Source organism: Anomaloglossus baeobatrachus, chromosome 5 (assembly GCF_048569485.1).
Source record: "Anomaloglossus baeobatrachus isolate aAnoBae1 chromosome 5, aAnoBae1.hap1, whole genome shotgun sequence".
NCBI classification, from domain to species: Eukaryota; Metazoa; Chordata; class Amphibia; order Anura; family Aromobatidae; genus Anomaloglossus; species Anomaloglossus baeobatrachus.
In genome coordinates this window covers 592,636,487-592,663,408 of record NC_134357.1, presented here as the reverse complement: position 1 = coordinate 592,663,408, position 26,922 = coordinate 592,636,487, and the positions used below count along the sequence as shown (strand labels likewise).

General features: G+C 51.0%; 1 protein-coding gene across 2 annotated transcripts in view; it reads right to left on the bottom strand.

Annotated features, from left to right (window-relative positions):
- DHRS7C (dehydrogenase/reductase 7C) overlaps nt 1-26,922 on the bottom strand; it is a 63,796-nt gene that overhangs the window by 7,682 nt on the left and 29,192 nt on the right. Inside the window, exons 1-4 of one of the 2 annotated variants that reach the window (XM_075351486.1) lie at nt 13,654-13,701; nt 4,287-4,453; nt 4,091-4,203; nt 3,797-4,007 (exon numbers count right to left, since the gene is read on the bottom strand). In XM_075351486.1, coding sequence (XP_075207601.1) covers nt 3,797-4,007; nt 4,091-4,203; nt 4,287-4,440 — 478 coding nt within the window. In that variant the 5' untranslated portion in view covers nt 4,441-4,453; nt 13,654-13,701. Of the gene's footprint in view, nt 1-3,796; nt 4,008-4,090; nt 4,204-4,286; nt 4,454-13,653; nt 13,702-26,922 lie in introns of those variants that run through there. The other variant, XM_075351485.1, reaches the window with a different exon arrangement.

Here is a 26,922-nt window from a genome sequence, read left to right as displayed (position 1 = left end):
CCCATCCCAGCAGCTCACGCCAATCCCAGCACCTCGCTCCCATCCCAGCAGCTCGCTCTGATCCCAGCACCTCGCTCCCATCCCAGCAGCTCACTCTAATACGAGCAGCTCGCTCCCATCCCAGCAGCTCGCTCTAATCACAGCAGCTCACTCTAATCCCAGCAGCTCGCTCTAATCCCAGCAGCTCACTCTAATCCCAGCAGCTCGCTCCTATCCCAGCAGCTCGCTCTAATACCAGCAGCTCGCTCCTATCCCAGCAGCTCACTCTAATCCCAGCAGCTCGCTCCTATCCCAGCAGCTCGCTCTAATACCAGCAGCTCACTCTAATCCCAGCAGCTCGCTCCTATCCCAGCAGCTCACTCTAATCCCAGCAGCTCGCTCCAATCCCAGCAGCTCGCTCTGATTCCAGCACCTCGCTCCCATCCATCACAGCACCTCGCTCCCATCCCAGCAGCTCACTCTAATCCCAGCAGCTCACTCTAATCCCAGCAGCTCGCTCTAATCCCAGCAGCTCGCTCTAATCCCAGCAGCTCGCTCCAATCACAGCACTTCGCTCCCATCCCAGCACCTTGCTCTGATCCCAGCAGCTAGCTCCCATCCCAGCACCTCGCTCCCATCCCAGCACCTCGCTCCCATCCCAGCATCTCGCTCCCATCCCAGCAGCTCGCTCCCATCCCAGAACCTCAGTTCCATCCCAGCAGCTCACTCCCATCCCAGCACCTCGCTCTGATCCCAGCAGCTCACTCAGATCCCAGCACCTCGCTCTGATCCCAGCAGTTCACTCTGATCCCAGCACCTCGCTCCCATCCCAGCAGCTCACAACGTTCCCAGCACCTCGCTCTGATCCCAGCAGCTCGCTCTGAACCCAGCACCTTGCTCCCATCCCAGCACCTCACTCCGTTCCCAGCAGCTCGCTCAGATCCCAACAGCTCGCTCAGATCCCAGCACCTCGATCCCATCCCAGCACCTTGCTCCCATCCCAGCACCTCGCTCCCATCCCAGCACCTTGCTCCCATCCCAGCAGCTCGCTCCCATCCCAGAACCTCACTTCCATCCCAGCAGCTCACTCCCATTTTAGCACCTCGCTCCCATCCCAGCACTTCGCTCCCATCCCAGCACCTTGCTCTGATCCCAGCAGCTAGCTCCAATCCCAGCACCTCGCTCTGATCCCAGCAGCTCACTCTGATCCCAGCACCTCGCTCCCATCCCTGCAGCTCACAACGTTCCCAGCACCTCGCTCTGATCCCAGCAGCTCGCTCTGATCCCAGCACCTTGCTCCCATCCCAGCACCTCACTCCGTTCCCAGCAGCTCGCTCAGATCCCAGCAGCTCGCTCAGATCCCAGCAGCTCGCTCAGATCCCAGCAGCTCGCTCAGATCCCAGCACCTTGCTCCGTTCCCAGCACCTCGCTCCGTTCCCAGCACCTCGCTCCGTTCCCAGCACCTCGCTCTGATCCCAGCAGCTCGCTCCCATCCCAGCAGCTTGCTCAGATCCCAGCAGCTCGCTCTGATCCCAGCAGCTCGCTCTGATCCCAGCACCTCGCTCTGATCCCAGCACCTCGCTCCCATCCCAGCACCTTGCTCAGATCCCAGCAACTTGCTCAGATCCCAGAAACTTGCTCCCATCCCAGCAACTTGCTCCGATCCCAGCAACTTGCTCCGATCTCAGCAACTTGCTCCGATCTCAGCACCTTGCTCAGATCCCAGCAACTTGCTCCGATCCCAGCAACTTGCTCCGATCCCAGCAACTCGCTCTGATCCCCGCAACTTGCTCCGATCCCAGCAAATCACTCTGATCCCAGCAGCTCGCTCCCATCCCACCAGCTCGCTCAGACCTCAGCAGCTCGCTCTGATCCCAGCACCTCGCTCTGATCCCAGCAGCTCACTCCCGTCCCAACACCTTGCTCAGATCCCAGGAACTTGCTCAGATCCCAGCAAGTTGCTACGATCCCAGCAACTCGCTCCCATCCCAGCAGCTAGCTCCCATCCCAGCAGCTCACTCTAATACCAGCAGCTCACTCTAATCCCAGCAGCTCACTCTAATCCCAGCAGCTCACTCTAATCCCAGCAGCTCGCTCCCATCCCAGCAGCTCGCTCCCATCCCAGCAGCTCACGCCAATCCCAGCACCTCGCTCCCATCCCAGCAGCTCGCTCTGATCCCAGCACCTCGCTCCCATCCCAGCAGCTCACTCTAATACGAGCAGCTCGCTCCCATCCCAGCAGCTCGCTCTAATCACAGCAGCTCACTCTAATCCCAGCAGCTCGCTCTAATCCCAGCAGCTCACTCTAATCCCAGCAGCTCGCTCCTATCCCAGCAGCTCGCTCTAATACCAGCAGCTCGCTCCTATCCCAGCAGCTCACTCTAATCCCAGCAGCTCGCTCCTATCCCAGCAGCTCGCTCTAATACCAGCAGCTCACTCTAATCCCAGCAGCTCGCTCCTATCCCAGCAGCTCACTCTAATCCCAGCAGCTTGCTCCAATCCCAGCAGCTCGCTCCAATCCCAGCAGCTCGCTCTGATTCCAGCACCTCGCTCCCATCCATCACAGCACCTCGCTCCCATCCCAGCAGCTCACTCTAATCCCAGCAGCTCACTCTAATCCCAGCAGCTCGCTCTAATCCCAGCAGCTCGCTCTAATCCCAGCAGCTCGCTCCAATCACAGCAGCTTGCTCCAACCCCAGCAGCTCGCTCCCATCCCAGCACCTCGCTCTCATCCCAGCAGCTCACTCTAATCCCAGCAGCTCGCTCCTATCCCAGCAGCTCGCTCTAATCCAAGCAGCTCGCTCCAATCCCAGCAGCTCGCTCTGATCCCAGCAGCTCGCTCTGATCCCAGCACCTCGCTCCCATCCCAGCACCTCACTCTAATACCAGCAGCTCACTCCAATACCAGCAGCTCACTCTAATACCAGCAGCTCGCTCCCATCCCAGCAGCTCGCTCTAATCCCAGCAGCTCACTCCTATCCCAGCAGCTCACTCCTATCCCAGCAGCTCGCTCTAATCCAAGCAGCTCGCTCCAATCCCAGCAGCTCGCTCAGATCCCAGCAGCTCGCTCTGATCCCAGCACCTCGCTCCCATCCCAGCACCTCGCTCCCATCCCAGCACCTCGCTCCCATCCCAGCAGCTCACTCTAATACCAGCAGCTCACTCTAATACCAGCAGCTCGCTCTAATCCCAGCAGCTCACTCTAATACCAGCAGCTCACTCTAATACCAGCAGCTCGCTCCCATCCCAGCACCTCGCTCCCATCCCAGCAGCTCACTCTAATACCAGCAGCTCGCTCTAATCCCAGCAGCTCACTCTAATCCCAGCAGCTCGCTCCCATCCCAGCACCTCGCTCCCATCCCAGCACCTCGCTCCCATCCCAGCAGCTCACTCTAATACCAGCAGCTCACTCTAATACCAGCAGCTCTCTCCCATCACAGCAGCTCTCTCCCATCCCAGTAGTTTAACCCCTTACATGCCGTTGTCTAAACTTTATATTATACAATGAATATCAAAGCGAATGAGAGACCCTTGAAATGGCAGAATCGCTGTTTTTTGGTCCCTTCACTTCCCCCAAAAAAATGGAATAAAAAGAAATGAGAAAGTCGTGCTACCAATAAAAATTGCAGCTCGTGATGCCAGAATACAAGACCTCATTCCACTCTATACTGGAAACCGAGGAGTAAAAAAGTAAGGATGCTCTCTCTGCGACTTTGTCGCCTCCATAGACTTTGTAGTTGGGACTTTGTGGCCTCCATAGACCTCGTAGTTGGTCCTGCATCACTGCGGACAGGTTAGGGGTTGGGGGGTCACTTACTTTTGATCAGAGTGATGGGGCCAAAATAATTAGCGTCCATGATCTTCTTATCCAGCTCCAGGGTGACGCTGTGCGCCGGCCCCTTGATCTTCATACTGGCGTTGTTGATCAGCACGTCCACACAGCCGTAGCAGTCCTGGATCTCTTTGCCCATGGCTTCAATGTCGTTGATGTCGCTGATGTCCAGGAGGACGAGTTTAGGGGTAAAAGTCTGTAGGGGGGGAATGAATACAGTCAATGTGTGATGGTGTTCACTTATCGTATTGGCGAGGGATGGATTAGATACTCACGTACCACACTGGGGTCGGCGACGCTGATCAGGGCATCGTGCAGAGTTTCCAGCTTCTCCCACGTTTTACCGCAGAGAACCAGACGAGCTCCGGCGGCATGAAAAACTCTGGAACATTCTAGAAAACATGAAGCGGTGACCTGAAGATACACCCGTACCATAAGTGTTACATCCCAACCCTCTACATACGCCTCTCCTCACCTTTACCCAATCCAGACACCGCGTCCGTAATCACCACCACTTTATTCTTTACCGCCGATCTGGACATCAGCCGCACCACCTCCCGATAGATGTAGATGACGCCGCTTATACCCAGCAAGAGCAGTGGTATAATGAGAAAAGTAAGGAAGCCCATTCTGCTTTTATACCTAAAAATGTAAAACAAAAAAAAAATTCAAAAATTTCCCCCAAAGAATAAGATTGTATACTGCGAAAAAATAAAGATTAACCGATGGCGCAAAGCTGCCATACTGATTTCACTTTCAGGAAGGCACTGTGCTATGTCTGTGTGACGCCCTGGCAAAACCAGGTAGTCACAGATAGGACCCTGCACAACACCTCTCCCTCACAGGGTTCCACACAGATGACCTGAAACCCTAGTCACAGACACACCAGTGGCGGGACCAGGTGGTTAGCGAACGCCCACCTAGGGGTCTAGACAGCCCGGGGCGGGAAACACAATAGTGAAGTCTAGAGGTTAAGTTGAGAGGAGTGGAAGCTGGGGCTAGGTGTAGCTCCAGGAGCGGCAAAGTTCAAGTTGACCGGTGCCAGGGTCGGAGCCCTGGTACCTTGGCTAGGTGGCAGACGGTGGTCCCCGTCAGCAGGCGACGGGAAGACGGCAGCCGGAGATCTGAGGTGGACCGGGACAGGTTTGGAGCCAGCCGCGGCCGACACCAAAGACCCAATCCGGAAACCAAGCACAGAGGGGGTACTTGGACCCTGAAGCCAGGACCGGAACCAACGCCCTAGCTAATTAACCAATTGAGGGAAGGATTTTAGGTCCTGTCCCAACCAAAGTCCCGAAAGCAGACAACCACCCACAGAGAGGGATAGGGCAACCGCCAGGGCCCATAGATCCCACGGGTCATCGTCAGCGGGTACGGCTCCTCAGGTACACAAAAGTCCGGAAGCGGACTCCCCGCGTTTCAGACCGGGAAGTCCACAACCACAACACACTAGTGCAGAGGAACAGACGGCGACCATCAGCCCGGGTGGGGGACCAGAAGTACAACTGGCCGCGGTGGCCGGCCACCAGCACCTTGGTTTACCAAAAGACTCGTGTGATTCATTTCAGTGTGAGCATTCCCCTGGTACGTCCGGGCGTGCCGGCCCCTGCTATTACTGTCCCCTGCACAGAGACACTGGGCCCCGGGGCAACCATCCATACCCACGGAGGGGTTAACATCCAGCTGCCACTACATCTCGCCGGGTGCCCAACAACATCACGAACCGAATACGGCCAAGCCCGTACAAAAACGTCCCCCTTTTATTTGGCGTGTCCGCGTGACCCCAGGGTCTGGAAGATCCGTTGAGCCACATAGCGGGTCCGTATCCGAGCAGCCCGGCTGCTACAGGCGTGGGGGCGGCACACCTGCTCTCAGAAAGGCACTGTGTTATGGGTGATCTCAGAAAGGCACTGTGCTATGGGTGCTCTCAGGAAGGCACTGTGTTATGTCTGCTCTCAGGAAGGCACTGTGCTATGGGTGATCTCAGGAAGGCACTGTGCTATGTCTTCTCTCAGGAAGGCACTGTGTTATGGTGCTCTCAGGAAGGCACTGTGTTATGGTGCTCTCAGGAAGGCACTGTGTTATGGTGCTCTCAGGAAGGCACTGTGTTATGGGTGATCTCAGGAAGGCACTGTGCTATGGGTGATCTCAGGAAGGCACTGTGCTATGGGTGCTCTCAGGAAGGCACTGAGTTATGTCTGCTCTCAGGAAGGCACTGTGTTATGGGTGCTCTCAGGAAGACACTGTGTTATGGGTGCTCTCAGGATGGCACTGTGTTATGGTGCTCTCAGGAAGGCACTGTGTTATGGGTGATCTCAGGATGGCACTGTGTTATGGGTGCTCTCAGGAAGACACTGTGTTATGGTGCTCTCAGGAAGGCACTGTGTTATGGGTGATCTCAGGATGGCACTGTGTTATGGGTGCTCTCAGGAAGGCACTGTGTTATGGTGCTCTCAGGAAGGCACTGTGTTATGAGTGCTCTCAGGAAGGCACTGTGTTATGAGTGCTCTCAGGAAGGCACTGTGTTATGTCTTCTCTCAGGAAGGCACTGTGTTATGGGTGCTCTCAGGAAGGCACTGTGTTATGTCTGCTCTCAGGAAGGCACTGTGTTATGTCTGCTCTCAGGAAGGCACTGTGTTATGGGTGCTCTCAGGAAGGCACTGTGTTATGGGTGATCTCAGGAAGGCACTGTGCTATGGGTGATCTCAGGAAGGCACTGTGCTATGTCTGCTCTCAGGAAGGCACTGTGTTATGGTGCTCTCAGGAAGGCACTGTGTTATGGGTGATCTCAGGAAGGCACTGTGCTATGGGTGATCTCAGGAAGGCACTGTGCTATGTCTGCTCTCAGGAAGGCACTGTGTTATGGGTGCTCTCAGGAAGGCACTGTGTTATGGGTGATCTCAGAAAGGCACTGTGCTATGGGTGCTCTCAGGAAGGCACTGTGTTATGTCTGCTCTCAGGAAGGCACTGTGTTATGGGTGCTCTCAGGAAGGCACTGTGTTATGGGTGCTCTCAGGAAGGCACTGTGTTATGGGTGCTCTCAGGAAGGCACTGTGTTATAGGTGCTCTCAGGAAGGCACTGTGCTATGTCTGCTCTCAGGAAGGCACTGTGTTATGTCTTCTCTCAGGAAGGCACTGTGTTATGTCTGCTCTCAGGAAGGCACTGTGTTATGGGTGATCTCAGGAAGGCACTGTGTTATGTCTGCTCTCAGGAAGGCACTGTGTTATGGGTGATCTCAGGAAGGCACTGAGTTATGGATGCTCTCAGGAAGGCACTGTGTTATGGGTGATCTCAGGATGGCACTGTGTTATGGGTGATCTCAGGAAGGCACTGTGTTATGGGTGCTCTCAGGAAGGCACTGTGTTATGTCTGCTCTCAGGAAGGCACTGTGTTATGGGTGATCTCAGCAAGGCACTGTGCTATGGGTGATCTCAGGAAGGCACTGTGCTATGTCTGCTCTCAGGAAGGCACTGTGTTATGGTGCTCTCAGGAAGGCACTGTGTTATGGGTGATCTCAGGAAGGCACTGTGCTATGGGTGATCTCAGGAAGGCACTGTGCTATGTCTGCTCTCAGGAAGGCACTGTGTTATGGGTGCTCTCAGGAAGGCACTGTGTTATGGGTGATCTCAGAAAGGCACTGTGCTATGGGTGCTCTCAGGAAGGCACTGTGTTATGTCTGCTCTCAGGAAGGCACTGTGTTATGGGTGCTCTCAGGAAGGCACTGTGTTATGGGTGCTCTCAGGAAGGCACTGTGTTATGGGTGCTCTCAGGAAGGCACTGTGTTATGGGTGCTCTCAGGAAGGCACTGTGTTATAGGTGCTCTCAGGAAGGCACTGTGCTATGTCTGCTCTCAGGAAGGCACTGTGTTATGGGTGCTCTCAGGATGGCACTGTGTTATGTCTTCTCTCAGGAAGGCACTGTGTTATGTCTGCTCTCAGGAAGGCACTGTGTTATGGGTGATCTCAGGAAGGCACTGTGTTATGTCTGCTCTCAGGAAGGCACTGTGTTATGGGTGATCTCAGGAAGGCACTGTGTTATGGATGCTCTCAGGAAGGCACTGTGTTATGGGTGATCTCAGGATGGCACTGTGTTATGGGTGATCTCAGGAAGGCACTGTGTTATGGGTGCTCTCAGGAAGGCACTGTGTTATGTCTGCTCTCAGGAAGGCACTGTGTTATGGTGCTCTCAGGAAGGCACTGTGTTATGTCTGCTCTCAGGAAGGCACTGTGTTATGGGTGCTCTCAGGACGGCACTGTGTTATGGGTGCTCTCAAGAAGGCACTGTGTTATGGTGCTCTCAGGATGGCACTGTGTTATGTCTGCTCTCAGGGAGGCACTGTGTTATGGGTGCTCTCAGGAAGGCACTGTGTTATGGGTGCTCTCAAGAAGGCACTGTGTTATGTCTGCTCTCAGGAAGGCACTGTGTTTGTGGGAGCTCACAGGATGGCACTGTGTTATGGTGCTCTCAGGAAGGCACTGTGTTATGGGTGATCTCAGGATGGCACTGTGTTATGGTGCTCTCAGGAAGGCACTGTGTTATGGTGCTCTCAGGATGGCACTGTGATATGGTGCTCTCAGGATGGCACTGTGTTATGGGTGCTCTCGGGAAGGCACTGTGTTATGGTGCTCTCAGGAAGGCACTGTGTTATGAGTGCTCTCAGGAAGGCACTGTGTTATGGTGCTCTCAGGAAGGCACTGTGTTATGTCTTCTCTCAGGAAGGCACTGTGTTATGTCTGCTCTCAGGAAAGCACTGTGTTATGTCTGCTCTCAGGAAGGCACTGTGTTATGGTGCTCTCAGGAAGGCACTGTGTTATGTCTGCTCTCAGGAAGGCACTGTGTTATGGGTGCTCTCAGGACGGCACTGTGTTATGGGTGCTCTCAGGATGGCACTGTGTTATGGGTGATCTCAGGAAGGCACTGTGTTATGGGTGATCTCAGGATGGCACTGTGTTATGGGTGATCTCAGGAAGGCACTGTGTTATGGGTGCTCTCAGGATGGCACTGTGTTATGGGTGATCTCAGGAAGGCACTGTGTTATGGGTGCTCTCAGGAAGGCACTGTGTTTGTGGGAGCTCACAGGATGGCACTGTGTTATGGTGCTCTCAGGAAGGCACTGTGTTATGGGTGCTCTCGGGAAGGCACTGTGTTATGGTGCTCTCAGGAAGGCACTTTGTTATGAGTGCTCTCAGGAAGGCACTGTGTTATGGTGCTCTCAGGAAGGCACTGTGTTATGTCTTCTCTCAGGAAGGCACTGTGTTATGGGTGCTCTCAGGACGGCACTGTGTTATGGGTGCTCTCAGGAAGGCACTGTGTTATGGTGCTCTCAGGAAGACAATGTGTTATGGGTGCTCTCAGGATGGCACTGTGTTATGGTGCTCTCAGGAAGACAATGTGTTATGGGTGCTCTCAGGAAGGCACTGTGTTATGGTGCTCTCAGGAAGACACTGTGTTATGGTGCTCTCAGGATGGCACTGTGTTATGGATGTGTCGCGGGCGGGGAGGAGGGTGTCAGCACACTACGCTCACCCCTTCTGCTCGGGTCCGGCGGCCGCTGCTCAGTGGTGGCTCGAGCTGTAGGCCGGATCCCGGGGGTTTCTCTAGCGGCACTCCTCGCCCGTGAGTGAAAGAGGTTTGTTGGGTGTGGGGATTGTTTATAGTCCGTGACGTCACCCACGGTTGTGGTGATTTCACCACCGCTGCTCAATACGGGGATCCCGGGGATGGTGATGCGGAGCAGCCAGGTGTTGTGTTGCCCCTCCGTGGGTAGGGGTTGGTGATCCCGGGGCCCGGTGATGGCTTGGGAGGTGCAGGGTCTGGTGGGCGCAGGGACGCGGGGGGCAGCGCTGTGCCTTGCGGCACTGTGGTACTCACTCAGCCTGAGACGTTGACACAGTTTTTACGGTAAACCAGACGGCTGGTAAGACGGTCCCACGGACGGCTGCACTTGCTGTCCCGGTAGATGACGGTGATGTCCCTTTTCCTAGCACCTTGGTGTACTTGTTGGTTGCGATGGGTCCCCACCGGTAACCCGCTCCCCGGCTTCAAGCTGGACCGGGGGAGCTCTACTCTTTGCCCGCAGGCGCTGGCCCTAAGAAACTTGTGCCTTGGCGGTGGCGGTGTCTCTCTTACACTGGCTGGACTGTTGCCTTCAATCGGGACTTGGTTGTTGGGGGATCTACGTCCCCTTCACTGACGGATTCGGCAAATTGTGGCGACTCCAAGCCTTGCCGGGGTCCGAGAGGCCCCTGCCCTGGTGCTGACTGTCCTTCGGAACACTGCTCCAGACCACCGGGCACACAGCCTACGGGGTCCTTCCAGGAACTTCCAAACGGTCCCCCTTCAGACAGTCACCGCCGTTGCTGACCTTGCTGACCTGCCCTGCACTTAGCTGGACTCTTCAGGCTTTGCACACTCCTTCTGTTCTGTCACCACTCTTGCTTTCCTCCTTTACTACTTTTCTTTCTTTACTTTCACTTCCTTAGCTCATCTTAGCTCTTTACTCCTTCACTCCCCTAACTGTTCTGCCTGGTTTCTCCCGCCTCCAGAGCTGTGTCCTCCTCGGTGGGCGGAGCCAACCGCCTGGCCCACCCCCTGGTGTGAATCATCAGTCTCTGGAGGAAGGCAACAAGGATTTTTGGTTAGCTTAGATGTTTCTACCTGGGATGTAGGGTGTGGTGGTGTGTGACCTGTGTCCCCTGGCTTGCCCAGGGCGACACATTCCCCCTTAGCAAAATGCAGACCGTCCGCGGGCTGCCGTCCAACACCGGATTTATTTTTCTGTAAAAGATAACATAATAATAATATAACATATTTACATTTTTAATAACTCTTCCCAAAACGGGAGGCACATTTCTTTAACGTTGCATAACGGTTTACGGTTACGGTTTCCGCTCTCTCCCACCCAAGCAACCTGGCCCTGATGCTGCCCCTAAAGCTCAGGCAGCACCCCTTGACCCACAGTCCAGCACACGGTACCCGAGCGGGATCTGTCCTTCCCTCCAGAGGGTAGCCACCGGTTCCTTTGGTGGCTGGGCCCCAGCCTGCTCTGCTGAGGGCCCTCCCTCCAACCTGCCTCTCCGGAGGCGGCATTGCGGAAAACGGTAACTGCAAACAACATATTTACAAGTCACTTAACGTTTGTGGGTGCTCTGCAAGTTCACGGGCTTGTCCATGGATAGTTCCCATGCAAAACTTTTTTAAACGGTCCCTACGGGGACAACGGTGTCGGCTCCAGCCGGTTGCAAATCACGGTAAATCAGGTGAAGCTTCGGTAATCATTTTCTTATCATTCTTTCAAAACTTTTTAAACAACAAACACTCTTTACATTCCCTGCCCCCTTGTACTCACAGAACGGTCTCCCTGTACCTAAGTGGAGGTCTACCTAGGTTGGAACGGGTGGACCTTCGGGGACCGGTGTCAGTGGTGCTAGACAGTGGGGTAGAGGGAACAATCGGCTCCTCCTCCCGGCTATAGTGTGGGGCAGGCGGGGGCGTAGGGGAGCTGGGTACAGGTTCATCCCTGGGCACTGGCACTGGTTCTGGCTCACGGTTAACCGCTTCCACTACTTCTTCATCCACGGGTTGTGGGAACAGTATCACTGGAAGAATCACCGCGCCGTTCTGTGTAGGCCAGTTTGCTGGGAAGTCACCCATTACCGTGTGGATTACCTCTGCTGCCTTCTCCGCTGGTGGAGGAACCGGTACTTCAGCCTCTGCCTTCAACGCTGGGGGGCACCTTTTTAGATGGTCCCGGGAAACTGTGGCCAGGGTGCCCCCTTGGTCACGACTGATCTGGTAGGCCTTCCCATCTTCCCATTCTGTGGGTTGTATGACGTAAGGGACTTGCTCCCACTGATCATCCAGCTTGTGGGCCTTCCTCTTCCGTTTCAACACTACATCTCCTGGCTGGAAAGGACCCGCGGACGCCTTCTGATTGAACCGGTGCTCCTGCTGTTCTCGACTTCGACTGAGGTTTTTCTCCACATACTCCTGGATTTGCCGGTATTGTGCTCTCCTCCGACTTTCCCACTCCGCCGTCGAAGGGAGTGCTTCTGGGGCCTCCAACCCCATCTCCAGGTCCACCGGCAGGCGGCCAGGCCGAGCCCTCATCAGATACGCTGGGGTGCACTTCGTCGAGCTAGAGGGGATATTATTGTACATGTCGACCAAGTCGGGTAACTTTTCCGGCCACAGGTTCCGTTCTTCCAGCGGTAGCGTCTTGAGAAGCCCCAGGACCAAGTGGTTCATCTTCTCGCACATGCCGTTGGTTTGGGCGTGGTACGGAGTGGTCCGGATTTTCTTGCAGCCGTACAACTGGCAGAATTCGTGGAACACCTCTGCTTCAAAGGCCGGGCCTTGGTCAGTCAGCACCTTTTCGGGGTACCCATGAGGTCGGCAAAAATAAGCCTGGAACGCTCGAGCAGCAGTTCGACCAGTCAGGTCCTTAACGGGGACTACCACCATAAATCTTGAGTAGTGGTCTACAATGGTCAATGCGTAGGTGTGCCCACTTCCGCTAGGGGTGAGCTTGACATGGTCTAGGGCGACCAACTCCAGCGGCTGATGGGTGACTATTGGATGTAAGGGTGCCCTCTGGCTAGTCTCGTCCTTTCTCCTCAGCGTACAAGGACCGCACTCTCGGCACCAGGCTTCCACTGATTCACGCATCCCACTCCAATAGAACCGCTCCCTCAACAGCATCTCCAGCTTCTTCCACCCGAAGTGGCCAGCACCATCATGGTATGCCCGCAGGACAGTAGCGACGTCAGCTTGAGGAATGACCAACTGGCATATTTTCTCATGGGTCTTCGGGTTGATCAGCTCACGGTACAGCCTCCCTTGGTGTAGGTAAAGCCGTTTCCGTTCCTTCCACAAGCGTTGGGCTTCGGCTGGGGCGGCAGGGTCTATTCCCGTAGCACCTTGTTCCACCAGAGTCTTGACAAGGCGAACAGCCGGCGCTTGGTCCTGAGCTTCCTGCCACTCTTGACTGGGCCGTGGGTCCAGATCCACTCGTTGCTGATGTACTTGTACCCTCTCAGTAGGCGGCTGGTGAAACGCAGGCAACTCAATCTCCTCGAGGTCGTCGTCCTCGCACCCTTCTTCTGACAAATGGGGCATTCGGGAGAGTGCATCCGCATTTATGTTGACGCGACCGGCTTGGTACTTTATGGTGAAATCATAGTTGGCTAGCCGGGCTACCCACCGCTGCTCCAACGCGCCCAACTTGGACGTGTTCAGGTGAGTCAGCGGATTGTTGTCCGTAAACGCGGTGAATGTTGCTGCCGCCAAGTAGTGGCGGAACCGCTCCGTGATAGCCCACACCAACGCCAATAGCTCGAGCTTGAAGGAGCTATAGTTCTCAGGGTTCCTTTCAGTCGGCCGGAGTTTTCGGCTAGCATAGGCAATCACCTTTTCCCTTCCATCCTGGACCTGGGATAGGACCGCTCCTAGCCCCACGTTACTAGCGTCCGTGTGGAGGATGAACGGGCGCCCATAATCAGGGTACGCCAGGACCTCTTCTCCGGTCAAGGCCGCCTTCAACTGACAAAAGGACTCTTCATGCTTGTCCTCCCACGACAGTGGGGCTCCAATGGGTCTACCACCTTTGGTCTGTCCCACGAGGAGGTCTTGCATGGGGGCAGCCATCTTCGTATACCCCTTTATGAAGCGCCGATAGTACCCCACCAGACCCAGAAACTGCCTTACTTCCCTTACTGTAGTTGGTCTCGGCCAGCTCTGGATGGCAGTAATCTTCTCAGGGTCGGGGGCGACACCATCCGCACTCACCACATGCCCTAGATACTGCAGGAACTAGACATAAAATGAAGGTATTTCAGCTCACCTGCCGACTCCACTGCTGTGATCTCCTGGGTGCACGGATCCGCTGGAAGGTCCAAGCCAGCCAAGGTAATAGGAAATAGAACGAAAAAGGGAAGGATCCAGCACAAATCCTCGTGGTTAAAAGTAAAAAACCATCCTTTATTTCAAAAAGTTTAAAAGATCATCAGAGACCGGGAGTAGGGAATATATTTACAATAGGCGCATAGGCAAAACTTTACGCGTTTCGGACTGGGAAAGTAAAAACAGCAGAGTCCTTAATCATAAGTTACCTATGCTTAGCTGGAAGCAACTCATATAGGGGAGGAAATGAAATACACACCAGGAAAAAGGGGCGGAAATGAAAAGAGTCCGTGAGTGGAAGGAAAAGGGCAAGCCACCTGTACCTACTCCAATCAAGATACCAAAGGATCCTTAACATACATAAGATAAACATGCAAATATACAATCACAATATTATGCATAAAAATAAAAATAAAAATAAACATAAATAAACGTCCATATATAAAGAAATCGTATGAAATAAATAGGTTATAAACAGAAAAAACGAAATTAGCAAATCCTTCCAAACCACAACAGAAAAATGAATGAAAATCAAAATCAATTAATGAAAAAATGAAACCCATGTATCATAATCACAAGGTAAAAATCGTCAAAAGACTAAATGATTAATGAATAAAATGTATATATATGTGTGTATATAACTATATACGAAGTATATCAGATGTTGAAAAAAATGTCAATTTAAATGACAGTAAAATTTTGTAAATGAAAGTACTCAGGTAGAAAAAGACGTATTGATAACCTTGATAATAATGTAACATTTTACCTGGGAGAGGGGGAAAGGAAGGGGAGGGGGGGGGGGGGGGGAAAGGAATGAAGTAAAAAAACTTTTGGATGTAGAATATATGTATACGTAATATATATACTGTGAAATGTGAAAAAACTCCCAATCTGGAAAATAACGGCAAAACACAAATAGATAAATAAACATACGGGCTAAATGGTTTATTTATTATAGTTCTTATTATTCAGTATATGCTAATTAAATATCAATCTATATGTATATTTATTAAAGGGAGGGGGACGGGGGAGGGGGGGGGGGGTTTCATATAACATGAATGATAAAAAACCAATCTGAAAGGTGACAATATCACACAAATAAATGAAAATATATGTTAAATAATTTATTTAATGTATTTATTTAATTATTATTTATTATTTATACCTCTATTTATGTGTATATTTTTTTGAATATATATATTTCTACTTTTTAATTTCTCAAAAATTTTTTTTAAAATATTTTAAATTCTTTTTTATAAAAAGATATATAAAAATATAAATATATATATATATTATATTAGGAGGGAAGGGGAGGGAAGGGGGGGGGGGGGGGATGGCAGTGAACAAGGCAAAAAATGGTGAATGTAAGATGTATGTATATGAATCGTACATGATGTGAATAATGAGAGAAACCAAAGCTGGAAAGTGACCATATCCCACGGATAAATAAATATATGGACTAGATAAATTATTTATTATATTCATTTTGTTACTATCTAGTTTTAATCGATTATATATTATATATTTGTATGTATATTAATAGAAGAGAGGGGGGGGGGGGGAGGGGAGGTGGGTGGGCAGAAATAATCAGAAAATGTATCTCAAATCAGAACGATAGTTTAGGCCATGCGGATGTCTGGTATTTAATTTAAGTATCCACTTAGCCTCTGTGTGTAAAAGTGCCTGAAACCAGTCCCCTCCACGAAATGGCTTGGGAACAAATTCAACACCAGTAACTGTAAGCGACGAAAAATCCGCTGCATGTTGTTCCATGAAGTGTCGGGTAAGACCCGACAGGGAACGTTTTTGTGACGGGAGACTATTAGAAGTAGTTGGTTCAAGGCGAGATGTTATTCTAGTGTGTTCAGATATTCTAGTCCTTAAAGGTCTGGATGTACAGCCAATGTAACTCATATTACAGATAGAACATGTGGCTTTATACACTACGTGGGTAGTGGCACAATTGATAAATGCATTAATCCTATAGTCTGAATTATCAACATTGGTGATGGTTTTGGTGTTATTCATAAATTTACATAGACCGCAGCGATTAGAATTGCATTTGTAAGAACCTGAGACACTAAGCCATGTTTTCTTAGGGTTACGAACTGTGTAAGCGGTCGGTGCGACCATGTTGCCAACAGTGCAAGCTCTCTTCGCAACAATATTAACTCCCTTAGAAAGAACTGATCTTAATGTAACGTCCTGTTCGAGGAGAGGGAGAAACCGCAAGATTGCATCTTTAATGTGAAAAAAATCCACACTGTATGGAGTAGAAAAAGTGATCTTCTCTTTGTGTGCGGTGGGTTTAATACGGTCTAGTAATAAGCTGGAACGGGTCCGATTATCTACAATGGACGATGCTCTGTTGATTATTTGGTTAGAGTAGCCCCTAGTTCTCAATCTGTGTTTAATGTGGGAGGCTTCTATAGAATAAGCTTGATCCGAAGAACAGAGTCTTTTTGCCCGAAAAAGTTCACCCACAGGGAGACTGAGTAAAGTGTGGGGGATATGGCAACTATCTGCATGAAGGGATGTGTTGCCACTAATGGGTTTCCTATAGAGAGTGGAAACGATAGTACCAGTGATGGGGTTACCAAAAAGACAAATGTCTAAAAAAGGTGCCTGCTCCAAATGAACAGTTACAGTAAATTTCAAGTTTAGACCGTTGTTGTTAAAATACAGGCTAAGGGCTTCCGCAAATTCATGAGGTGTGCCTTGGTCACGGGTGTTACATATCAATAACTGATCATCGATATACCTGGCATACCAGGAGATCTGATGTAAGAAAGGATTGGTATCGATGTGGATATAGTGTTCCTCCCAGTATGCCATGTAGATATTGGCTAGGGCACAAGAAAAGCTAGCACCCATAGGGCACCCTGAAATCTGAAGATAATAGGAACCATTGAATTGGAAGTGATTGTGTCTCAAAAGGAACCCAGTAACCATAAGAATGTATTCCTTAAAATGGTCTTCTAAAGAACTATATTTTTCCAAATGGAAAAAAAGGGCTTGTAAGGCCTTATCATGTGGAATACACGGGTATAATGAGATCACATCACTGGTAATCCAAAATGAATTTGTGGTCCAGTTAATTCTGTCTAGATTTTGTAATAAGCTTTTTGTGTCCCTAATATAGCCAGTTGCACGCTTCATAAGGGGTTGGAGGATGTTGTCTAACCAGTCACTGAGATTGCTGGTTAGGGAGCCCGTACTAGCCACAATCGGTCTCAAAGGAGGTGGAAAAATACCCTTATGTACTTTGGGAAGCCCTTGGAACACCGGGCATATAGGTTTATCAATGAGGAGATAATCATAGGTTTTTCTATTTATGATGCCTCGATCAAACCCATGTGTCAATATATTCTGTAACTTGCCCTGGAAGGCAGTCGAGGGATCACTAGATAAACGCCTGTAAGTGGTGACATCGTTTAACATGGAGTTTATCTCCCTTTCATAAAGCGAACTGTCCAATATGACTACCGATCCCCCTTTATCCGCTTTCCGAATCACAATGTATTCATTATTTTTTAGGGACTTAAGAGCCTTCCTCTCTGCTATGGACAAATTGTCTCTAAATTCAGAGGAAACAGTTAGAATGCGTCTAATCTCCATTTCAATAACATCTTGAAAGGTGTCCATGGCTGGCACTCTGGAAGCTACAGGGTAAAAATATGGATTACTAGTAGAAAAAAGAGGAGGCTCAGTTAATACAGGAGATGGGTCCCCCCAAATCCTGAAGGTTGGAAATTGCGATCTGCTCCTTAAGATCTAAATGGAGAGGAATATGAGTGACAGAGTCCATTGTTGTCGATGGAGCAAGGTCCTCATCCTGAGTCTCTTTATTGGTGTTGAAAAAATGTCTCTTAACGGTCAAATTTCTGATAAATTTATTCACATCCTTGATAGTTTGAAAAAGGTTGGCTCGATTTGTGGGAGCAAAGTTGAGACCTTTCTGTAGGATTTTAATTTGGGAAGAATCCAGGGAACAAGCAGAAAGGTTAATGATGGCAATATCAGGGGAATCAGGTTTATTTAATTTCTCCAAAATCGACGTCTCCTGGAGCGTAGGGGATACCTCTCTTCTGTAACGTCTGTGCCTCCTCCCCCCTCTCCGCGGTTTGCGCTCCTTGTGGGCAACGAGTTTTTTGTATGCCGTGAGAAATAGGTATCCCTGACAGATTCATGCGAGCCCACACTACCATCGGTAGAATCCAAATCTGTTGAGGAAAAATTAACCGATCTATCACTATGGGGGTACTGCTGGCGTTTTTTTCAAAATTGATTTATTTTTTCTGGCATTTTGCCATGTGTATACTTGTTTTGAGTCATAGTCCTTGACATCCCTGTGATACTTGCCCTGCTTTAGTTCCATAATCTCTGATTCTATCTTATCGATAGTATTCTTGAAACGGGAGTTCAGTTTATCAAAATCAGACTTATCATAATTTTTCACCAGGTGATCATGTACATCTTTTATTTTACTATCTAAATCTGAGATACGTGATAATTCTTCTTTCACGATTAAGTCCATTAATTTTAATGAGCAGGATGTTAATACAGTGTTCCACTCCTCAATAAATTTGTCCGAGAAAATAAAGGTGGGGAATTTCTTAATCCTCAGTCCTCTAGGAACCATCTCCTTCTCAATGTATTTTTTCAGGGTCATCGAATCCCACCATGTTTTTAGTCTTTGTATAGATAATTTTTCTAAGTCCCAAAATGTGTATAAATTATCACCATGTGGATCATTATTCAACTTAGAACGTGAATCAACTGGTTCTGAGAAGACCGTATCCACCCTTCTGCGGCGTTCCTCATTATCCAAAAAGTCCATATTAGAGAAGGAAAAGAAAATATAAATATATATATATGTGGTGTGAAAAAAATTGTTGCAGTTTAACCACAGAAAAAAGCTCCAGCCAATAAATCTCCTTATCAGAATAAATGCTACTCCGGTCTCTGGAATGATGATATGAAAACAAGTATAGTCACTAGCACATGATATCCACACTGGTATATGATAGTTCGATAAGCCTGTGACTGTCAAGAGGATGAAGGCAGTCCACCAGGAGTGGCAGGGAGCACGAAAAGGGGGACCATAAGCTAGGAACTAGACATAAAATGAAGGTATTTCAGCTCACCTGCCGACTCCACTGCTGTGATCTCCTGGGTGCACGGATCCGCTGGAAGGTCCAAGCCAGCCAAGGTAATAGGAAATAGAACGAAAAAGGGAATTAAATATCAATCTATATGTATATTTATTAAAGGGAGGGGGACGGGGGAGGGGGGGGGGGGTTTCATATAACATGAATGATAAAAAACCAATCTGAAAGGTGACAATATCACACAAATAAATGAAAATATATGTTAAATAATTTATTTAATGTATTTATTTAATTATTATTTATTATTTATACCTCTATTTATGTGTATATTTTTTTGAATATATATATTTCTACTTTTTAATTTCTCAAAAAAATTTTTTAGAATATTTTAAATTCTTTTTTATAAAAAGATATATAAAAATATAAATATATATATATATTATATTAGGAGGGAAGGGGAGGGAAGGGGGGGGGGGGGGGGGATGGCAGTGAACAAGGCATTTATCACTCATGTTATATGAAACCCCCCCCCCTCCCCCGTCCCCCGTCCCCCTCCCTTTAATAAATATACATATAGATTGATATTTAATTAGCATATACTGAATAATAAGAACTATAATAAATAAACCATTTAGCCCGTATGTTTATTTATTTATTTGTGTTTTGCCGTTATTTTCCAGATTGGGAGTTTTTTCACATTTCACAGTATATATATTACGTATACAAATATTCTACATCCAAAAGTTTTTTTACTTCATTCCTTTCCCCCCCCCCCCCCTCCCCCCTTCCTTTCCCCCTCTCCCAGGTAAAATGTTACATTATTATCAAGGTTATCAATACGTCTTTTTCTACCTGAGTACTTTCATTTACAAAATTTTACTGTCATTTAAATTGACATTTTTTTCAACATCTGATATACTTCGTATATAGTTATATACACACATATATATACATTTTATTCATTAATCATTTAGTCTTTTGCCGATTTTTACCTTGTGATTATGATACATGGGTTTCATTTTTTCATTAATTGATTTTGATTTTCATTCATTTTTCTGTTGTGGTTTGGAAGGATTTGCTAATTTCGTTTTTTCTGTTTATAACCTATTTATTTCATACGATTTCTTTATATATGGACGTTTATTTATGTTTATTTTTATTTTTATTTTTATGCATAATATTGTGATTGTATATTTGCATGTTTATCTTATGTATGTTAAGGATCCTTTGGTATCTTGATTGGAGTAGGTACAGGTGGCTTGCCCTTTTCCTTCCACTCACGGACTCTTTTCATTTCCGCCCCTTTTTCCTGGTGTGTATTTCATTTCCTCCCCTATATGAGTTGCTTCCAGCTAAGCATAGGTAACTTATGATTAAGGACTCTGCTGTTTTTACTTTCCCAGTCCGAAACGCGTAAAGTTTTGCCTATGCGCCTATTGTAAATATATTCCCTACTCCCGGTCTCTGATGATCTTTTAAACTTTTTGAAATAAAGGATGGTTTTTTACTTTTAACCACGAGGATTTGTGCTGGATCCTTCCCTTTTTCGTTCTATTTCCTAGATACTGCACCCTGGGTTTCAGCAGGTGGCATTTAGAGGGCTTCAATTTCATCCCGTACTTGGCAAGGGACGCGAACACCTCGGCCAGGTGCTCCAGATGGGCCTCATACGTCTGGGAATAAACAATCACATCATCCAAGTACAGCAGGACGGTCTCGAAGTTTAAATGTCCCAGACAGCACTCCATCAGCCGTTGGAAGGTTCCGGGGGCATTGCACAGCCCAAACGGCATGCTATTGAATTCGCAAAGCCCCATCGGGGTGGTGAAGGCGGTCTTCTCCCGGTCCTCTGGGGCCACGGCCACTTGCCAGTATCCGCTGGTGAGGTCAAGGGTCGAGAAGTAGTTTGCAGTTCTCAGTGCAGCCAAAGACTCTTCAATACGAGGTAATGGATAGGCGTCTTTATGGGTTATCTGGTTGATCTTCCGGTAGTCCACACACATCCGCATGGTACCATCCTTCTTCTTGACCAGTACCAACGGAGCGGCCCAGGGACTACAGCTGTCCCGAATAACCCCTGCCTCCTTCATATTCCTCAACATATCCTTGGCACACTGGTAATGTGCAGGGGGAATAGGTCTATACCTCTCTTTGATAGGGGGATGTTCACCGGTGGGGATGTGGTGTTGGACCCCCTTGATCTGCCCAAAGTCTAGGGGGTGCTTACTAAAAACCTGTTCGTACTCCTGCACCACCCTGTATACCCCTGCCCTGTGATGTGTAGGGGTATCATCAGTGCCTACATGTAGCTGTTGATGCCACTCCTTTGTCTCCCCCTGGGGTGGGGAAGTGCCGGTGGTAGGTGGGAGTGTGGATGGACTGGCCTCATGGATAGTGTGAGGGTCCAGGGTGAGCAGCTTGGCAATGGTGGCATACCGGGGAAGCCTGACTTCTTCCTCTCCACAGTTCAGCACTCTCACAGGCACTCTCCCTTTCTTCACATCCACCACCCCTCGGGCGGCCATTACAGTGGGCCAGTGCTCGGAAGGCATGGGCTCCATCAACGCAGGGTAGTCACGCCCCTGAGGCCCTACTGCTGCCCTACACCAGATCATCATCTCACTCCTAGGGGGCACAGTCAATGGAGCAACATCCATCACTCTCACTCCACCAATCTCCCCTCCTGTTGAGCTTACATGCTGGCGGTACATCAGGGCTCGGATCTCACGCTGCACAGCTCTCTGCCGGCTCCCTGCCGCTGTGGCGGCTAGCTGCTGTAATAGGGTCAACACATCAGCCATGCAGTGCTCCATCACATTGGTTCCTAGCACTATTTTCGGGTTATGATCACTGGGCTCATTCATGATCACAATCATACCCTGGTGTTGCAGTTCGGCTTGCCCCACTGTCATAGCCACTTGTTTATACCCCACCTGGGTCAATGGGAGTCCATTAGCGGCAATCAATGTTATACTATTGTCTGGGGGCGCCAGTTCGTCTACGGCCCAATACCGCTGGTACAACGTGTACGGTATGGTAGTTACCTGTGATCCAGTGTCCAAGAGAGCCATCACTGGTATGCCGTCCACAGCCACGGGGATGATAGGGCGGGCCCCGATATATCGGTCCCGCCAGTCCGGGGGGCCACGATGTTCTACTCCTGAGGACTGGCCCGGGGCCCCAGGGGTTGCTCGTTTAACGGGCACTGTCGGTAGTAATGACCCGGCTTACGGCACTTGTAGCAGATTGGGGGTCTGCTCCGCGGGTTGTCGGCACTTCTCCGCTGCATCCAGGGAACGTCCTCGGGACTGTCAGCAAGCTGTATCTGCGCCGGAGGCTGAGGTCTGGTCAGAGGTTGTAGTGCAGCAAGGATTTTGGCAAGGTCTCCGTCCATGCGACGGACCTGGGCTGCCAGTTCTTCCACTGTGCTGCTCGGGGCTGCAGGTGTTGGAGAGGTTGATTTGGCTGAGGCCGCCACAACGGGAGCCGTCTCGACGGGCCACGGGGCGGGTTCCAGAACTTCGGTTGCTGGGGGCTGCAGTGCTTTAATGGCCCGCTCCTTTAACACAGCAAAGTCCACATCAGGGTGTTCCAGGGCCCACAGCCGGAGTTGTTTACGATCCTCAGGGGACCTCATCCCCTGCGCAAATTGCTCCACTAACATCTTGTTGCTATCCGCCTCATTAATAGGGTTCACCCGCTTCAGCGTGCGGAGGGCGGTCTGCAGACGTAGAGCATAGTCCCGAATGCTATCCCCAGCTCGTTGCCGGCACTGGTAAAACTGCATCCTCAGCTCAGCTTCAGTCCTGGTCTCGAAGGCAGTCTGTAGCTTCTCAAAGATGGTGGCTACAGAGAGCCGGTCCCCCTCGGCCCAGGTCTCCGCTTCCTGCTCCGCCGCACCGGTTAACTGGCCTAGCACTATCGCTGCACGTTGCTTATCGGTCAGGGGGTACAGCTCTAGCAACGGGTTAAGCTTTTTCCGGAAGGCCTGTAGGGCATCCGGTTTCCCGTCATACTGCGGTAGCCAGGCAGCTCCGGGCGCATAGGGCAAGGAGAACGGCATGACCTGAGCGAGCGTGGGGGCCGCGGCACCTCCCGCCGGTACGGCCGGGACCTGGGCAGGTCCATTCCCATCCGCGGGTGCCGCTGCGGCTGCGACCACCGCTCCTCCAGCGGCTCCGTCGGGCGCAGACATCTTGTTTCCGTCCCCCTTAGCTCTTTCCGGCCCCTCCTCTCTCGGGGCGGGGTTTTGGCCTTCGCGCCTCTACTGCTCGAGAAGACGCTCGAGCGGGAACTTTTCGCGCCAAAGATGGCGGCTTCTGAAATTTTTCTGCCGGATACCTCCGGCGGTAACAAGGCGCACCTCTACCAAACGGCAGAGCGGTAAGATCCTGTTCGTGACGCCAAGTTGTCGCGGGCGGGGAGGAGGGTGTCAGCACACTACGCTCACCCCTTCTGCTCGGGTCCGGCGGCCGCTGCTCAGTGGTGGCTCGAGCTGTAGGCCGGATCCCGGGGGTTTCTCTAGCGGCACTCCTCGCCCGTGAGTGAAAGGGGTTTGTTGGGTGTGGGGATTGTTTATAGTCCGTGACGCCACCCACGGTTGTGGTGATTTCACCACCGCTGCTCAATACGGGGATCCCGAGGATGGTGATGCGGAGCAGCCAGGTGTTGTGTTGCCCCTCCGTGGGTAGGGGTTGGTGATCCCGGGGCCCGGTGATGGCTTGGGAGGTGCAGGGTCTGGTGGGCGCAGGGACGCGGGGGGCAGCGCTGTGCCTTGCGGCACTGTGGTACTCACTCAGCCTGAGACGTTGACACAGTTTTTACGGTAAACCAGACGGCTGGTAAGACGGTCCCACGGACGGCTGCACTTGCTCTCCCGGTAGATGACGGTGATGTCCCTTTTCCTAGCACCTTGGTGTACTTGTTGGTTGCGATGGGTCCCCACCGGTAACCCGCTCCCCGGCTTCAAGCTGGACCGGGGGAGCTCTACTCTTTGCCCGCAGGCGCTGGCCCTAAGAAACTGGTGCCTTGGCGGTGGCGGTGTCTCTCTTACACTATTATGGGTGCTCTCAGGAAGGCACTGTGTTATGGGTGCTCTCAGGAATGTACTTTGTTATGAGTGCTTTACCGAAGGCACTGTATACTGACTCCTTAGCGCCAACACAAGTCTCACTGGTGGTCTCCAGTTAGACAGGGAAAACGTCCGGATCCATGCGGGTTCAAAAGTACCCGAGTGCCGGTCCCGGTCCTGGAGTTCTCAGGGAACTTTGGATAATAATCCAGGTCCGGCAGCTTAGGTAATGAAAAAAAAAAGAAAACCTAGTAAAATAAGAATAGAGCAATCGCGCTATACTTACCGAGTCTCCAGCGCAGCTGTAACCGCTTCCAGGATGCTCGCTCTACTTCCAGGGCCAATCATTATCACTCATCCATATTCACTCATTTCTCCAGTTACCACTGTATCTGTGATTGGTTGCAGTCAGAGGCGCCCCCACCCTGAGTGGCAGCGTGTATGACTGATTGCAATCAGAGGTGCTGTCTGTGGGTCACTGTAAAAATAAATTAAAAAATTGGCGTAGGGTCCCCCTTATTATGATACCCAGCACAGATAAAGCATATGGCTACACTCTGCAGCCCCCAGCCATGCACTTATCTTTTCTGTGTATCAGAAGAAGAGGAACCACACCCTGCTTTTTTTTAAAAAAATATTTAAATTAATAATTTTTAAAAATGGCTCAATTTTTATACTCATTCCAAGATAATGCCGACAGCTGGGAGCTGGTATTCTCAGGCTGGGTTGATTCATGTTTATTGGGCCCCCCCAAGCCTAAAAATAGCAGCCTACAGCTGCCAAGGATTGTCGCATCCAAAGTAACTTCACTCGGCTCATCGGTAATTGGGGCAATATAAGGGGTTAATGACAGCTTACAACTGCCACTGGCCCTAGATTAGGATTGGGGAGGGTCTATGAGCCAGGCAGCTCCGGGCGCATAGGGCAAGAAGAACGGCATGACCTGAGCGAGCGTGGGGGCCGCGGCACCTCCCGCCGGTACGGCCGGGACCTGGGCAGGTCCATTCCCATCCGCGGGTGCCGCTGCGGCTGCGACCACCGCTCCTCCAGCGGCTCCGTCGGGCGCAGACATCTTGTTTCCGTCCCCCTTAGCTCTTTCCGGCCCCTCCTCTCTCGGGGCGGGGTTTTGGCCTTCGCGCCTCTACTGCTCGAGAAGACGCTCGAGCGGGAACTTTTCGCGCCAAAGATGGCGGCTTCTGAAATTTTTCTGCCGGATACCTCCGGCGGTAACAAGGCGCACCTCTACCAAACGGCAGAGCGGTAAGATCCTGTTCGTGACGCCAAGTTGTCGCGGGCGGGGAGGAGGGTGTCAGCACACTACGCTCACCCCTTCTGCTCGGGTCCGGCGGCCGCTGCTCAGTGGTGGCTCGAGCTGTAGGCCGGATCCCGGGGGTTTCTCTAGCGGCACTCCTCGCCCGTGAGTGAAAGGGGTTTGTTGGGTGTGGGGATTGTTTATAGTCCGTGACGCCACCCACGGTTGTGGTGATTTCACCACCGCTGCTCAATACGGGGATCCCGAGGATGGTGATGCGGAGCAGCCAGGTGTTGTGTTGCCCCTCCGTGGGTAGGGGTTGGTGATCCCGGGGCCCGGTGATGGCTTGGGAGGTGCAGGGTCTGGTGGGCGCAGGGACGCGGGGGGCAGCGCTGTGCCTTGCGGCACTGTGGTACTCACTCAGCCTGAGACGTTGACACAGTTTTTACGGTAAACCAGACGGCTGGTAAGACGGTCCCACGGACGGCTGCACTTGCTCTCCCGGTAGATGACGGTGATGTCCCTTTTCCTAGCACCTTGGTGTACTTGTTGGTTGCGATGGGTCCCCACCGGTAACCCGCTCCCCGGCTTCAAGCTGGACCGGGGAGCTCTACTCTTTGCCCGCAGGCGCTGGCCCTAAGAAACTGGTGCCTTGGCGGTGGCGGTGTCTCTCTTACACTGGCTGGACTGTTGCCTTCAATCGGGACTTGGTTGTTGGGGGATCTACGTCCCCTTCACTGACGGATTCGGCAAATTGTGGCGACTCCAAGCCTTGCCGGGGTCCGAGAGGCCCCTGCCCTGGTGCTGACTGTCCTTCGGAACACTGCTCCAGACCACCGGGCACACAGCCTACGGGGTCCTTCCAGGAACTTCCAAACGGTCCCCCTTCAGACAGTCACCGCCGTTGCTGACCTTGCTGACCTGCCCTGCACTTAGCTGGACTCTTCAGGCTTTGCACACTCCTTCTGTTCTGTCACCACTCTTGCTTTCCTCCTTTACTACTTTTCTTTCTTTACTTTCACTTCCTTAGCTCATCTTAGCTCTTTACTCCTTCACTCCCCTAACTGTTCTGCCTGGTTTCTCCCGCCTCCAGAGCTGTGTCCTCCTCGGTGGGCGGAGCCAACCGCCTGGCCCACCCCCTGGTGTGAATCATCAGTCTCTGGAGGAAGGCAACAAGGATTTTTGGTTAGCTTAGATGTTTCTACCTGGGATGTAGGGTGTGGTGGTGTGTGACCTGTGTCCCCTGGCTTGCCCAGGGCTACACAGATGCTCTCAGGAAGGCACTGTGTTATGGTGCTCTCAGGAAGCACTGTGTTATGGTGCTCTCAGGAAGGCACTGTGTTATGGTGCTCTCAGGAAGGCACTGTGTTATGGGTGCTCTACAGAAGGCACTGTGTTATGTCTGCTCTCAGGAAGGCACTGTGTTATGTCTGCTCTCAGGATGGCACTGTGTTATGGTGCTCTACAGAAGGCACTGTGTTATGTCTGCTCTCAGGAAGGCACTGTGTTATGTCTGCTCTCAGGAAGGCACTGTGTTATGGGTGCTCTCAGGAAGACACTGTGTTATGGGTGATCTCAGGATGGCACTGTGTTATGGTGCTCTCAGGAAGGCACTGTGTTATGGGTGCTCTCAGGAAGACACTGTGTTATGTATGCTCTCAGGAAGGCACTGTATTATGTCTGCTCTCAGGAAGGCACTGTGTTATGTCTGCTCTCAGGAAGGCACTGTGTTATGTCTGCTCTCAGGATGGCACTGTGTTATGGGTGCTCTCAGGA